The sequence below is a fragment of the Hyperoodon ampullatus genome, assembly GCF_949752795.1.
Source record: "Hyperoodon ampullatus genome assembly, chromosome: 6".
NCBI lineage: Eukaryota > Metazoa > Chordata > Mammalia > Artiodactyla > Ziphiidae > Hyperoodon > Hyperoodon ampullatus.
This window is the reverse complement of record NC_136919.1, coordinates 36,927,353-36,943,999: the sequence shown is the minus strand read 5'-3', so window position 1 is coordinate 36,943,999 and position 16,647 is coordinate 36,927,353. Positions and strand designations below refer to the sequence as shown.

The following is a 16,647-nucleotide window of genomic DNA, read 5'->3' as shown; positions in this document are numbered from 1 at the left end:
AGAGCACGGGGGACGTTTCCTTCTGGCACAGTCCGGGACTCTACGTTCAGCTGTGTCACTAAGCCGGGCCCGCAGCGTGTCCCCGGGCCCCCCGCGTGCCTGGCGCGCAGCAGGGGGCACGGCCAGGTGAAGCCGCGAGTGGCTGAACGAGCGTCGCCCCCGGCGCGCGGGCCTGGCGGGGAGGAAGGGCCCGCGCGCCGCCGCCGCTCCCCGGGACCCCACGGAGCCCTCAGCTCCGTAGCTTGGCCCCGGAAGCGGCCCGCCCGGCCCCCTCCCCGGGGCGCCCGACGCCTTATCTCGGCGCCTTGGGGCCGCAGGAGGAGTCGCGGGCGCGCCGGGAGGGAGGCGGAGGCGGCGGCATGGCCCGGGGGCCCCGGGGCGCCGGCTACCCGCCTGGGCGCCTGCTGCCGCTCCTGCCGCTGCTCAGCCTGGCCCTCGGCGTGCCCCGAGCGCCGGGCGCGGACGGTGAGTGCAGGCGGGGAGCAGGCGCAGCGCGAGGTGGGGGTGGGGGGAGCACGGCGGCCCGGACGACGCCGGGCGCGCCCCGGCCGCTCCCCCGCCCCTGGGCCGGGCTGGCTAGGAGCCCGGTAGCGGGGCGCAGGTGGGGGATCGGAGGGCGGGGCTCCGAGAAGCGGGAGGGCCTCCCGGGCGGGCTTCCCCGCCTCCGGCCCGGTCCGGGACTGCGGGAGGCAAGTGCGCAGAGGCCTGGCCCGCGCCCCCGGCGGACCTGAAGCGAGTGGGGGCCGGGCGCGAGCGAGGGGGCCCCCCAGGAGAGCCGCGCCCGGCGCGCGAGGGCGTGGAAGGGCGTTCCGCCTGCACTGTCACGCTTCCGGCCCGGCTGTGGCTTTTCCGCGACAAATTCTTGACCCGGAGCAGTTGTCTTTCTACCTTTTAATTTGTTCCCTTTGATGAAGAACCAGATGCTAATACGGTGAGGAAGAAGTGTAAGGAGGTTTATGGGAATAAAGCAGCCATTAAGCCTTTCATTCAACAGATGAATGGTCCTTGAATAGTTTCCCTGTGAAGGATGTGAGGCCCTTGTGCTGGTCCTCATTGAGCTCATATTCTGCAGAAGACAGACGAGCAAATAAGCCGTTTCTAGGCAGTTGGAGTAGTTTTTATTCCCCCTGCAGAACGTAGTGTTGAACGTGGTACGAGTTACGCAGAGGATTCAGACACGGAGGGGAGGTGGCATTTACTTAAATAACTGTAATAAAGGCAGAACGCCATCAGTGCTCTGAAGAGGTGGGTGGTCAGAGGAGGGAAAAACTACTTCTGACCAAGGGAATCTGGTGGCCTCATGGATGAGGTGACCTTTGAACTGGGCCAACAACGAGTGGTAATATTTGGATATGGGAAGAGGAGGAAAAGGCATCCCAACTCATAGCAGAGGGCACAGCAGCTCTCCACAAATATGTGTAGAATGAATGAATTCCAGGTGGAGGGGACAAAGTGAGGAACCACAGGAAGGCATGAAAGCATGGGGGCTGTGTTTCAGTTTGACTGGTATGTAGGAGGTGCGTGGGAAATGGGGGGCAGAAAAACAGATTGGATTTAACCAGAAGGCAGAGTGTTGTGACTGGCAAACCAAGGCATTTAGACTTAGTTGTTCCTGGGCAGTGAGTAGCCATTGGAAATCACTGCAGCTTTTAGTATAGGGAGTGATGTAAAAGCTGGTATAAGAAAAGCTTCCAGCTTCCTTCATAAAATGAAACACTCCTGTAGTGGATGGCAAATTCTATGTAAGGAGATATGAGGGGACTTTGTGGCTCAGACTGCTGTTCCCCTCGATTTTCTTTACCTTGGGACTTTTACCATCACTGGACGGTGTTTTTCTTGACAGCCAACCTCCTGGAGTGGCCATTTTTATACATCAGATGCTCTGGTGGGCTTTCTAACTTCCTTCTCTAACGTGGTCTCCCACAGCAGTGTGTGTAAAAGCTTGCAGATGCTTGGAGCCTATTTCAGAATCTTTGTGTTAAGACTGTAGCCTAGGAAACTGTCCACTGGGGTCCCATTGGCTTGCTGGCCTGAGATGGTTGAACAAAGTAACTACCTAAGGCCATCCATCTGCAACTGCTTAACGGCTGTGGGGTGAATTTTGGGAAATGGAAGCCGGGGTTACCTGGTTGAGCCTCCTCTCCTTACGCAGGCATTTTCCCATCATTTACAACCGTGTAGAACCTGGTTTGATTAAGGGCAGGTTTCCTTGCAATGTGGGAACTGACTGGATGCTTAGGGCCATTGAGGAAGTTGTAATATCTGTTCTAGAAGTTCTGAGGCCGGAAGACTGGCCCCACAGTCATGACAGCAGGAGATGAGGACTGCATGTAGGTGATAAGGTGGAAAGGGAACTGGAAGGACTTAATGACAGATGTTAAGGTGCAAAGGAGCAGAAGAGGGAAGTTGGAACACTGAGGGTTTAGGACTGGGTGACTTGGGTATGTGGGTCTGTGGGAGGAGAAAAAAAGATTTTGGAAGAAAGATGCCTAGTTGTTTTGGAGATCCTGAATTCGAGGTAATGCTAGGACTTTCGGAGAGATGAAACCAACAGGGAGTTGAGACTGTGGACAGTAAGTCTGTGCAAATGATGGAGACTCGATGGTCACTTGAAGCCTTGAGGTTGATAAGAGTAAGAGGACCAAGAACAGATTCTTGGGAAGACTAAGTTCAGATGGTAGATGCACATGGAGGAGAAAGAGCAGTGGCCACACAGATCGGAGGAAGACCGGGCTAGTAGAGCATCAAGGAAACCAGGGGAAGCGGAGCCAAGTGAGTGGAGACTGAGAACAAGGCTTTGGATTTGGTGACTCTGTCAGTGGAAGCCAGAGCTAGCAGAGCAGTGAGGGTGAGAGCCAGATGCATAGGGCTCAGGTGAGTGCAGGACTTTGGCTGCAGAGTAGATATTCTTTAAAGAAGATAGAAGATAGAAGGAAAGAGAAGATAGCATTCAGTTGGGCTGGCCAGGTCAGTGCAAGAAATTTTTTTGCTGGGGGCAGTGGTAAAGCAGACTCCGACACGAATGAGGGGAATTATTGGGTAGAGGGAGAAACTGAAAATGGAAAAATAAAGGAGATATTTATTGGAGCAGGTCAAAAAGCAAAGTTGGTCTACAAGTGGGAAAGCTCGATAGGGAGAGAAGAGGGAAGGAGAAGAATGGAGAACAGCTCTTCCCTTCCTCCACAGCTAGCTACTTAGTGCTGTTCATTTTTCAAAAGCAGCCCAATTGTCCTCCCCGCTGGAAGCCCCTCTGTACTGTATTACATGGGCCACTACACACTTACTTATATACATACATATTTATAAGGTACCCTTGCTCTATACACTTACACCATATTGCAATGTAATTGTTTACTAGACTAAGAGCTCCTTGTGAGTAGGGACTGTGGCTTGTATTAGGAATCTGGTATGGAAATAAACGAAGACCACTCAAATGAGAACAGGCAAAGGCTGTTTATTCAGAGCTTGCTCTAGCAAAAGAGTCAGCGATCATCATTTACATTTGTCAGAGACTCACAGGCAGGCCGGGGAGTGTAAAAACTTTACAGTGGAACAGAAAGGAAGGTTTCAGGTATGCCCGGGTTGGTTGGGGGATGTTGCCATGGGGAAGCTGGAGATAGCTTCTCTCTGACAGCAGGCATCTCGTGTGATTGGTTAGGGGAGTGTATTTGGCTTTCTCTGATTGGCCCTAAGTTTGAAGCGTGGGCAAAAATTATGGAAGTTGTCCGATACTGATTAAATCCTGACCACTTGGGACTTATTGCTACAGAGGTTGTGGTTTGACTTCCTAGACCAATGGCTGCAGATTGTGGGTCAGAGTTCTATTTTTATGTGTGGTCTGGGGTTGTCCATTTGTATATTCAGTCTCTCACAGTAACATAGCTGAATTACATTTAATTGTTATCCAAGACGTTTCAGGGAGGAGAGAGTGGGGGAGCCAAAGTCAGGTGGCCTGAGTGTGAAGGAAGTGTGAAGTGGTAGTTGGTAGAGCAGGAGGGTGTTGGTGGCGGACACGGTTCCAAGCCCTAGGGGAACAGAGAGGTTAGGAATGGGCCAGGAGGGCTGGAACCAGTCAGTCCTGTTTCTTAACCTTTTCCTGGCATTGCTCTGAGTCTGGGAGTGGCTGGGGTTTGGGAAGGCCAGAGGGTGGACAGAGGGCAGGCAGAGGCCTTGAGAGGCTTGGGGAGCAATGATGGAGAGGGTTGGGGAAGTTTTTACTGTGTAAAGTACACCTGACTTCCTGAATCGTGCATTCCATAGGCTTGTCTTCACTCCGTCATCATGAATCACAGCAGCGTATTCCCTGTTCAGAGTGAGGAAGAGGAGGAAAGAAGGGAAACGGAGCGGGTGTGTGGTTTTGGAGTGACTTACAGTTGCTCAAAGTAATGTAGCAGGATTAGAGCCAATGAAGACGATCCCTGCCACGGCCTGTGTTCCCCCTCCGAGGACTTGGCCCTGAGCACATCCTCAGCTTCTGGTCAAATCCTAAAATGTGCTCCTAGGTCTCTGCAGCCAAAGGTGGCAAGAGGCCTATTGGCCTTAGCTCTGCAGAGGAGACAGGGGTGTTGAATTGCATGGATCTTAAAAAAAAAAAAAGGTATTCAGCTTGCTCGAGAATGTGGGGCAGCCTGTTCATGTGTGACATTCAGGACATAAACCTAGGGTGTGGCTACTTTGCTCAGAGCTCAAAAGCATTGACATTGGGGTGCTCGGCGTGGGTTGGTTCTGGAGGCCAGGTGTGGGACCCCCTCTGCAAGTTGGTCTTGGTCAAACAGGAAAATGGTCAGAAGAGGGCAAAAGAGCAAAAGCAGCTGCGGGCTGATAACCGTTTTATACAAGGAAAGGTTCTGGGTTCCTGATGGGGAATGGCAGCCCTGGGTTGGGGAGGAGAAGGGGACTGGATGATGGTTCCCATTGCCCCACAAGGATTATACTGCTTGAAACAGTAGAGTGCTCTCTGTCTTGGCAGATTTTTATTTTATTTTATTTTTTATTATTATTTTTAAAATATTTTATTTATTTATTTTCTTTTTGGATGCATCGTGTCAGTTGCTGCATGCGGGATCTTTCGTTGTGGTGCGCAGGCCCCTCCTTGCAGTGCGTGGGCTTCTCTCTAGTTGTGGCAGGCAGGCTCAGTAGTTGTGGCGCAGGCTTAGTTGCCCCACGGCATGTGGGATCTTAGTTCCCTAACCAGGGGTGGAACCCACGTCCCCTGCATTGGAAGGCGGATTCTTTACCACTGGATCACCAGGGAAGTCCTTTGGCGGATTTTTAAAGCACAGGCTATGTTTTTGTTTTTGTTTTTTTCTGTGAGGGATGTTGGAGAGGAGGTCTCTCAGGTTCCTTCTGTCTCTGGAATTTGATGCCGTCTCTTACAAGCAATGCAATTTTCCACAATGTTGCAGAAGACTTGGGAATGCTTTCTCTTCCTGAGCTTTGCGCCCCTTTGCTTATTTCCTCAGGTCATTGGATCTGTTTCCACATGTCTCCACGAGTTTGAGACAGGATCTCAGGAAGGTGGTGCAGTGGGCTTGTTTGATCTGACCGTGAATGGCTGGGGATGAGATTAAGATTTGAACTCAAGCGCTCTATTTGTGCTTTAACACTTCCTTCTTCCCTTGACAGTGGACAAAATCTCTTCACTGTTTTGTCACAGTCCAGCTGCTGTTATTTCAAGAGTGCATGTAAGTTGTTGCTTGAGTATTGAAATACAGAGTGAGAGGGGCAGTCTCAGGCTGGCAGCCTCCACTCCATCCCGTTGTCGAGGTTTATGTGATGTGTGGGGGAGGGGAGGGAGGGGTGAGCAGGGCTGAAAGGGTGAGGAAGCTGAATTTCCAACTTCTGAGTCAGGTATTACCCAGAAGGCTGGGAGGATGTGGAGGAAGCAAGGAGTGATCACGGAAATGAAGGTATTATGGTTCCCAGAATATCAGCCCCATGAATAGTTGGGCATCTGTCCACACAGCGATGTTGCTTTGGGTTTTTGCATCAATGCAGCTCTCCATCACTCTCTTCATTAGTATAATTGGGAGCTGGCTAAGCTGTCAGTACCTTCATTTACTCATTAACAAAGAGCTGTTGAGTGGTTGTATTAATAATGTCTCACATTCTAATTGCTTTATGTGTATTAACTCATTTACTCTTTAATCCTCAAAACAACCATATGAGGTAGGTTTATTATCATCCTCATATTACAGTTTTACAGGCAACTGAGGCACAGAAACTATCAAGGATTACCCAGCTAGCAAGTGGCCAAGCTAGGATTGTAGCACAAGTGAGCTCTCTCTCTCAACCCTGCTCTGAACCAGTGTGTCTCCTACCAGGCACTGCATCATGCATGACTTGTTTCTAACAACAATAACAATAGCTATGGAAAGAGACATAGATATTCATGTAAATTAGCTCTTTGTCTAGTGCTCTGAGCTCATACAGCATTTATATTTCTCATTTAATCTTCGCAACACGATCTCCGTCTTACAGATTAAAACCAGAGCTCTGACAGTTTCATTTGCCTTCCATCACATAATTAGGGAACAAGAGAGAAGACTCCAGCCGAGGATGAGACACCAAATCCTGTCTGGTCCTCTCATTGTTGGATGTGGATTTAGCTGGGTTAGTCACTACAGGGTAGAGAAGGGAAGTGAATCTAGGGTGGCAACCCTCAGCTGGGGGACACAATAATAATAACAAAGAGTGCTCGGCAGGCTTTTCCTCCTAGATTTTTGGAGTCCGCACTCTCCTGTTTCTCTGCCAGTAATTCTAGGCATCCCTAGGGCAAGGGGAAGAGGGGGGTCCCTCGCCCCTGTAGAAGTCCCCTTAGTTACTGTGTGGCAGCCACCTCTCTGCTCTCCTGAGCAGAATCTGCTGAAGACAAAAGTCAAGTCATCCTTGACTTGGATGAGAAGCTGCTGCCTGACACAGTTCCACCCCCAGGTTATAAGGAAAGCACAGTGGTCTTGACACAGGCCTGCAGAATTCTTCTCCACTGGGTTATTCTCTCTGTCATGTTGGTCCCATAGCTATGCTGTGCCTCAGTCTAGACTTGGTGAAAGATGTCTTCGGTATTACCTTTTTCTTTCCCCAGGATTCTGACTAAGTCCTTGAGATTGAGGGAGACTTTTCAGTGTTGCTGGTAGTGTGGTGCATCTGGGATCTTCTTAGAAATGCAGATTCCCAGACCCCACTCACACCTACTGAATCAAACTCTTTGGGGATTCTGTTTTAACAAGTTCTCCAAGTAGGGTGATCCACTGTCTTGGTTTGCACCAAACTGAGGGGTTTCCTGGGACAGGGGACTTTTAGTATTAAAACTGGGTTGAATTGGTTACTCTGTCTCCAGTGATTCTGTGTGTGTGTGTGTGTGTGTGTGTGTGTGTGTGTGAGAGTGAGAGGGGGAGAGAGAGAGAGAGAGAGAAAAAGAGAGAGAGACAACAGATGTTTATTGTTTTAAGTTGCTAAGTTTTGGAGTAATTCATTATGTAGCAGTAAAAAAACTATAAACTAGAAAGGAATACATATGTAATTAATGTCTGCAAAATTTACAATTGTTGCAAAATTGCTTTATAGACTAGTTGTATACATTTATGCTCTTCTCCAGTGATTCTTAACTGAGCTTTTGACCAATGAACACTATTATGTGGTCAGAAGCAGCCCCCAACCCCACCCCAGCCCCTGCCTTTCCTTGTATTGAGGTTGTGCTTCCTACCCCCCCTTTTTTTCCCCCAGAAGACAACTTTGTCCCTCAAGCAGTTAGAACTCAGAGGGCCTCCCTACTAGGCCCTGCAGACTGGGCTAATCATGGCTGAACAAGAAGCTTCAGCTGAGGTCTCTCTACCTCTGGAAACCACTTTCTCTTCTGCGGGTGGTCTGGGAAGCCTTTGGTAGACTGGCACACATCTTGTCTTTTTCGCCAGTATGGGAAACAAACATTTATTGAGCCAAACATGACAGGTACTTCCTTGGGGCTACACTTATGCTAAATTATTCCTAATGGATCATTAAAACAGGTACCCTAAGAATGAAGTGTCAGAACATTAGAGGGAAAGGACTTCAGGGGCCCTTGAATCCCTGCTACTCAAAATGTAGTCCACATGGCAGCTTGTTAGAAATGCAAAATATAGGGTCTCACCCCAGACCAACTGAATCAGAGCCTGTGGTTTAACAAGATCAGAGCCTGTGGGTGGTACTACTTTGCTTCTTAATATTTCGTGTTTATTAGATTCTTTCAACAGTTACATGAGGTAATCATTTTCTATCTAATGTAAGTTTCTGGAACTGGATGGATATAAAAATGCTGCCATCTTTATAAAGATAAGTATTCCATTTAGGAAAAAAATCAAACATCTTATCATTTTATTGTTTATTTCATTAGTATAGTGTTTGTGTCAATAGAAAAAAAGAATACAGATACATACATATATATGTATAACCGAATCACTTTGCTGTACACCTGAAACTAACATAATACTGTAAATCAACTATACTTCAAAAAAAAAGTTTAGTGTTTGTATCTATTATTGTAGTACCCACACACGTTGGGGTGAGTGTTCATCATTATATGGTTGACCACAGCTGGGTTTGTGGAGGTGACCCAGGACCCATTATTTAGAAGGTATTTCCAGGATTTTGGTTGCATGTGATTATGGATTGACAGTGTCCTTATGGTACTGTTTTAAAATGTTGTGTATTAAAATGTTAAAGTGGTTAAATAAATTTACCCCATATTGGTGGACATTTATTATGGGGACTCATTCTCCCTTCAGCTCTGTCTGTTGCCCCTATAATCAGAAGCCTTCCTGTTCTGTTTTCTCCAGGTTGTAAAACTCCATCTTATGCCAGGGTGAGTTAGGGGATCTGAGCATCTAACTACTCCTCCATATTTTCAACTTGTTCCTCAACTCTCAGCCCCTACCCTTTATGTTTGCCTTCTGGGGTGCTAAGTGACTCCATTCTTGAACCTTTCAAGTTGGCTTTTATTTACATTTTAAATTTTATTTTAATTAATTTCCCCTCCCTCCCTCCCTCCCACCCTCCCACCCTCCCACCCTCCCTCCCTCCATCCCTCCCTCCCTCCCACCCTCCCTCCCTTCCTTCCTTCCTTCCTTCCTTCCTTTCTTTCTTTCTTTCCTTCCCTCCTTCCTTGGCTTTTACTTCTTCCTCTCAGGCAGTTCCCATATGTCCATCTCTTTCATCTTCTGAAATATTGTCAACATCCTTGTCTGCTGTCATCTTCTCTCCCAGGGTTTATACCTTTCTGGTCCTTGATTTCATTTTTAAATTTTTGGGTGAGGGTTGCAAGTGTATTAAATCTGCTGTGTTTAACTGGAAGTCTTTCATTTGTAATTTAAAAGAAATTGTTATGTATTTTTTGTTACAAGCTCTTTCTTATTCCTAATGTTGTATGTTTGTATATAACCTTTTTTTCCTTCACTGGTCTTGAGTTTTGACTACTGGTCTTTATGATGCACTGACTTTGGCAAAAGTTTTTTGTTTTTCCAATGAATTTGAATATATTTTCTAATTCTTTAACATCTTTTTAATCTTTACTGAGTCCTAACCACCTCCCTCATAAACCCCTATTTTGTTTTTTCCTTTTTTTCAAGCTTCTTGTATTAAAATTTTAGTTTCTCCCATCCCCCCAGCCGCCTGCTTTTCTTTCTCTCATTTAAAATATAAAAACATGTCAAACTCAAATTTTCTGGTGTAGATAAGCTTTTATGTCTGGTATTAAACATTTCAATGTTGATATCCTCTTTGCCCCAAGAATTATTTAGAAGAGTGTTCTGTAGTTTCCGAGTAGGTTTTCTTTTGGGAATGCAAGTCTTATGTTTTATTTTGTAGTTTTATTACATTATTACATGGTAGTCAGTATGACCTCTATAATTTCTACTTTTTTTAAACTTGTTGCATTTTTCTTTATGGTCTAGGATATAATAAATTTTGTAAATGTCCTATGGTTAATTTAGTATTAGTGATAAGCATGGCTTGTCTCATTTTTGTGTTATATTTTGTTTAAAAAAAAAAAGCAAGCATGGTTAAGAGAATTTATATATATCCCTTTCTCAGTTGGTTTCATGCCTAGAGCAGCCTGAGAGCAAGTCTTTATTGCCTGGGTGGTAATGGGGCCAAGACTAAGATGAAATTCCATGCTGATATGTTCTCCTTACTAGGCCACGCCTGATATTACAGACACTGGGAGTGCAACACAGTATCCCACATAGCCTTGGGTAGAAATTCTTGTTTGATCTTGGGCCATGTATCACCATCTGGTAGATTTGAATGTTTCAGGAATTTTAGCCCCAAACATTTTTGCTACTTATCTAAATAATTGGGATCTGGTCATCCTGCTGGGACCTGGCTGTTATCTCACTGACATTTTAAACACATTCACCACTGTTTCCCTAAAAGGAAAATGGATAGGGCAATAGACGAGTTCTTCTCCCTTCCATTTGCTTTTTAAGTTGTAGGTAGTAGGACTGCAGTTTCCCTTATCCAGTTGGTCAATAAAAATACACTTAATGTTTATACCATGCCATAATGATGTATTGGCAAATGACATAATCCCTGTCCTTGAGAAGCTCGTTCATAATAGCAAGCTGGGAAGACAGAGGTGGAATAGAATATACTGACAAATTAATATGGTTGATATGGAAATGTACAAGTATTAGGGGCGCACAGAGGAAGATTTAATTTTCCTCAAGAATGGAGGAATGCGGAAAACCTTAAGGAGAGTGTGATGATTAAACTGGATCTTGAAATAGGAATAGGTGCTTGTTGGACAGGGAAGGAAAGATAGGCATTCTAGACGAAGGGAACATCGTGACTATGGCATGACATAAGACAGTGGATAGCATGTATGTATGGGAAAGAGTAGCTGGCCTCTTGCCTGGAGAACACTGTGTGTATTTGGGTTTGGGAGCAGTGAGGCTGCAGGAGTTAGTCTGGGGTTAGACGGAAAAGAGCACTGATTGCCAGGTAGAGGGATTTGCACTTTACTCCATGGGCAATGGGTAGCCATTGCAGGTTTCTAAGGATGGGATAAGGTCTACCGTTCATAATTTTGGTATTCAAATTTTGGTTCTCCATTTTAACGGTTTATTACCCAAAATGTGACTCACCTAGAGTAGGTGATTGAAATGTTCTTTTCCTGATATATATAATTTATGATTCAGCTTCAGATGTCTGTGCCACTTGCCATGAACATGCTACCTGCTTGCAAAGAGGAGGGAAGAAGATGTGTATTTGCAAATACGGATTTGTGGGCAATGGGAGGACTCAGTGTATTGGTAAGTTCTGAATCCTGGGTTGAGTTGAAAAGTTGAGTCAAGAAACAAGATTCTCTAGAGTTAAAGAGTTGATGTCCTTGGGGGAAAAACATTATTTTGTTCATGTGTTTTTATTACAAGAAGTTTTGTCAATTATAATAAGTCTTTGTTTTAGTGTTGGGATGTATCCTTTCTCTAGCGTTTCCAAGGAATTATCCCTCATGTTAGAGGTCATTGAACTTGAATCTCTGGAAACTCTCTGACCTAACACAGATTTGAAATCTGTTTTAACTCTTGAGTTTAACTTAACAACTCGAGTGAGTATTGCATTTTTAAATTTCTCTAGTTGTTTTGATAGGAAACTATTTAGTACCATGGGGAAAAACAAAACACAGTTGCCAACTTTTTGGCTGATTAGTGAAATACTGTTGCTTTGAGTCTCATGTCTACCAGAATTCATCCTCCAAATTTTTTGTAGTTGTGACCCTTTAGGGTCTTGGATGACTTAAAGAAATACAGAGACCTTTAGGCTAGAAACATCTGGGATAATTTTTTGTCTCATAGCATTCACCATGCCATGAGAGTCAGACAATATCCAGGTTCAAGCCCCATTCAGAGAGAGGGAGAGTTTCATAGTAACTTTGTAGTAGTGAATGTTAAGATAATCACAGTTTCCTCCCAGCAACCATGTTACCTGCAGTAAAAATATGGATAGTTTTGCCTTGTAGCTGTGGATTGACAGTATATACGGCCTTGTTGTGGTATCTTTGTTTTTGTTTTGTTTTGTTTTGTTTTTCCTCCCTAAAGAAAAATGGCAACTAAGTCCTGAGTTTAAATAGTCATATTCTACTTCACAGGTACATGTTTTCACAATCATACACCATTGCCCGTTCCTGCAGGCTGGAGTTGGGCCTTCTTGACCCTTTTCTCTTTAGAATTCTGCCCATAAGATTCTTCCCCCACTGCTTACGAGCAGGTGCTTGGAAATGAAGTTGGGATTGGGGAGCACAGACAAGGCTTTTCTACTCCCTCCCCTACTGAAGTCCTCCTTTCATGAAATCTCACTGCAATCTTGATTGTTCTTTGACTTCTGAACAATAAAAACTTCTCTGAGTGGGTGGAGGGGGCTTTATTAATTTATGTGGTACTTGCTCCCAAACACTAGACACTGCATATCCCAGTACTTGGCCTGATGAGACCACGCCGTAGGTTACAGGTAAGATCATAGGTGTGCCAGAGGTGCTATAACATGGTATTATGTCAAGGGACCTAAGAATTCTAGAATCTCATACAAACACAGATGTCCCTTCTTATGAAGTCTGCAGGGGAGATATGCCTCAGAAACAATGGCAAAGGACAGGAATATTCCATCTTATGCACAGGTGGACTTGTATCTGAAACCCCCGTGCCCTGCTCAGTAAGCTGGACTGACTGGACACTTGGCCTGGCAATGCCTTGAGGGTCTGTTCTGCTCATCTGAGCTCTCATGCAGATCTTACCACAGATGGTTTTAATGATGAATAGTGTTCCAGGTTTAATTAAATTAAAAAAAAGATAATATAAGAAAAATGAAAAAAAAAAACCCACCAGATTTTGAGTGGGGCTGGCGGAGGGCAGGGGGGTTGGCTCTTGAGTTAGCAGGAATGGAGTGCAATTGTGGGAGGCGACTGAACTGCTTTGAGGGAACCAGTAGTGGAATAAAACACTAAATAACAGACAAGAAAACTCCAGTTCATAAGTTGATGATATCCCCCTGCCAAAAAACTAGCTGGTTAGATCAGCTCTCAAAGGTTGCAAAAGAAATTGGTCACAGGAGTTTCCTCTGATGGTAGAGGCTAGGGCAGAGTCAGCAAACTGGAGCTTGGGGGTGGGGTGGGGGCGGGGTGGGGGGGTGGGGTGGGGGCGGGGTGGGGGGGTGGGGTGGGGCCGAACTTCACTGCCACCTGTTTTTCATTACTAATTTGTTTACTGATTGTCTGGGACTGCTTTTGTGCTCCAAAGTATGGATGAGCAGTTGCAATTGGAGACCTCTGACTGGCCTTTGACAGAAAAAGTTTGCTGACCCCTGGGCTGGAGGACGGAGATGGGAGGGAGGTTTACTTTCATTTTACATTGACGTCAAATGGAGAACAGTATGGAGGTTCCTTAAAAAACTACAAATAGAACTACCATATGATCCAGCAATCCCACTACTAGGCATATACCCTGAGAAAACCATAATTCAAAAAGAGACATGTACCAAAATGTTCATTGCAGCTCTATTCACAATAGCCCGGAGCTGGAAACAACCTAAGTGTCCATCATCGGATGAATGGATAAAGAAGATGTGGCACATATATACAATGGAATATTACTCAGCCATAAAAAGAAACGAAACTGAGCTATTTGCAATGAGGTGGATAGACCTAGAGTCTGTCATACAGAGTGAAGTAAGTCAGAAAGAGAAAGACAAATACCGTATGCTAACACATATATATGGAATTAAAAAAAAAAGTCATGAAGAGCCTAGGGGTAAAACGGGAATAAAGACACAGACCTACTTGAGAATGGACTTGAGGATATGGGGAGGGGGAAGGGTAAGCTGTGACAAAGCGAAAGAGAGGCATGGACATATATACAGTACCAAACGTAGGGTAGATAGATAGTGGGAAGCAACCGCATAGCACAGGGAGATCAGCTGGGTGCTTTGTGACCGCCTGGAGGGGTGGGATGGGGAGGGTGGGAGGGAGGGAGATGCATGAGGGAAGGGATGTGGGAACAGATGTATATGTATGACTGATTCACTTTGTTATAAAGCAGAAACTAATAAAAAAAAATGTTAAAAAAAATTGTTGAATTAGAAATACTCGGGGCAGGTTCTGTGGTCTCATCAAGCATCACATGTTCCAGCCCCTCCTCACTGGGTGATTAACATTATTTATAAGGGTCACTGACGATTAGCAGGAGCTGCTTCTGCCTCAATATTAGCCCTGCCCCTGGGTGAGACTTGAGTACTAATTCCATTGTGTCTCCTGGTAACTCAGAAGTAACAGATTTTCCAGTTAATCATTGGATGTAAAATCATCCTACTCTGGTTTTCGTTAAAAAAAAAAAAAAGCAAGAGAATGGTTGGGCTGGAAAAGTGGGATTCTGTTGGATTTGTTTCCCCAGGCCTATGACAAGATCTTTTTAAGTGTGGAGAAGTTCAAAAAGCATTCCCTTCTCCCAATCTTCAAATAAGATGGACTATCAGATTGAGATGTTGGGCTTCTCTTGTGGTTTTGTAATACACCTGGTGCGAGACTACGAGAGGCCCGCGTCCTGTAGTCTGAGAAGCATAGTGAGAGGAGAAGAGGCTGGGGAATAGATCTTTCTGCTGTTGTCACAGAATATTGATTCTCAAGTCCATAACACAGGAGAACAGTCTGGGTGGTTGGTCGTGGTATGGATTGACAGCCCTTTCTGTGCGTTGTCTCAATGTATCAACAGATAAAAATGAGTGCCGGTTCGGAGCCACTGTGGTCTGTGGGAACCACACATCTTGTCACAATACACTGGGAGGATTTTATTGCATTTGCCTAGAAGGATATCGAGCCACAAACAACAACAAGGCGTTCATCCCCAATGACGGCACCTTTTGCACAGGTACTCGGGAAGGGGGCTGCAGTGATGGCAACGTGGTGACGGCAGGACGGTGCCTGGTACCTGGGATGTGGAGGAGGGCGAGGGTGGGGACAGGACATAGTGTGATTTAAGGGAGGGACTCTCCTTTGTCTATGAGGGAAATTTGGACTTGGACTGAGTATTAGTTCATATTAGGGAATTATTGTTCACTTTGTTAGAGGGAATAACTGTACTGGGGTATTTAGGATAATATTCTTATTTTGCGAGCTGCATGCTGAAGTATCTAGGGGTGTTATGAAGTATCTAGTGTTTATCTGTAAGGTACTTTAAATGGCAAAATGTGAATGATTGTTGAATCTTGGGGGTAAGGGTGGGACTAGGGGAGACTGTAATATTCTTTTTCTTGTTCTGTGTGTTTGAAAAGTTTTATAACAAACAACAAGGGGGGGCTCTCCGAGATGGTGTGCCATCTGCAGTTTCCTTGGAGTGACTCTGGTACCCGCCAGCTCTGTGCACGTTGCCCAGGGGGTGGGCCCTGTGATGCAGCAGCATGCTGCACCTGTTAGAGATGTGGGCTTGTCTCCTGCAGGAATAAGTTGAGTGAGGAGTGAATAAGTCGAGCTTTTAGGACCTCAGTAGCTTTGAAGGTCAGATTTGGGGCATATGTTGGTCAAATACAAGGGGTGGGCAAAACCCTCCTAATTTTCAGTAGCTCCTGTATTATCTGAACTCTATTTACAGCCTGTCATGATAATATAGCTCTTAGGTTTTCTAAGAAAATCTTTGAACAGTAATGAAGAAGAAAGGCAGGAAAAGACTCCTGATTCTAAGATGGTTTTGCATAGTCTTAATGACTCTCCTTAAAAGCTTTGTGATATTTAAAGGTTTGGGGGAGAAAAAAAGAGAGAGGAGAGCATTTTTTATCTTTGTACCCACAAGGAATCACAGATTTTGATGCTCAGATTCATTCTCCCTCTTGACCTGTACCAAGGTAAAAATCCCTCAAAGGGAACATTTGATTTATTCTTGGCATGAATGAACACATTCCCTCAAAGAAAACATTTTACAATATCTCGTTGTTTTAGGTAGCAAATTACTTGCTACATGATTGCAGAAGTGCAGTGCAGACCCGGTGCAGCCCAAATAAGTAAATTAAAAAAAAAAAAGAGTAAGTGGAGAGATATGAGACTGATGTGAAAATAAGGCTCAGGGCTGTCATCTCTCTACCAGCATGACTCCAAATAGGCATGGCCCTGGTGTGTGTGCCAAATAGGCATAGACCCCAGTGTTCAGGGTCTGCTGAAAACTGCAAAATACTCTTTCTCTGCCTTTGAATTCCTCAGCTCTTGGGAATCCATCCTGACTCTATTGACAACAGCAACGTGCTTTATCATAAGCTCATTTCCTGCAGTACAAGGGCCTAATGCCATTTCTTCTAGAGAAATGTAACAGCACTTCAGCTTTGGCTGAGAAATGAGAAAAATGGGGGTTGGGTGTGGCGGGGGGAAAGAACCTGGAGGGAGTGAATGCTTTGCTTTGCCATTCATCATTTCCTGGAACCTGCTGCCCCAAACCTGTATCCCATAGGTCTGCCCATGGTGAAGTAAACACCTTCATTCCTACACGTAAATCACCACCACAGCTGAGACCAGTGTAGTCTGTTGGTGTCTCTCCCAGGTCAGGAGCCTTGTTTTCCATGTGAGCCTTTGCCCACAAGCTTCTCAGCTGCCCTGTTGTTTCGGGTCCCGGAGCAGCCTGCTGTGGTCTCAGACACAAATGC

The 16,647-nt window shown here is 45.4% G+C and overlaps 1 protein-coding gene across 1 annotated transcript in view; it reads left to right on the top strand.

Annotated features, from left to right (window-relative positions):
- Positions 1-359: 359 nt before the first annotated feature.
- SUSD1 (sushi domain containing 1) overlaps positions 360-16,647 on the top strand; it is a gene marked incomplete at its 5' end in the record, with an annotated part of 113,328 nt that continues 97,040 nt past the window's right edge. Inside the window, 3 exons of the mRNA XM_079706884.1 lie at positions 360-465; positions 11,172-11,285; positions 14,733-14,888. Of these exons, the coding sequence (XP_079563010.1) occupies positions 360-465; positions 11,172-11,285; positions 14,733-14,888 (376 nt within the window). The remainder of the gene's footprint in view (positions 466-11,171; positions 11,286-14,732; positions 14,889-16,647) is intronic.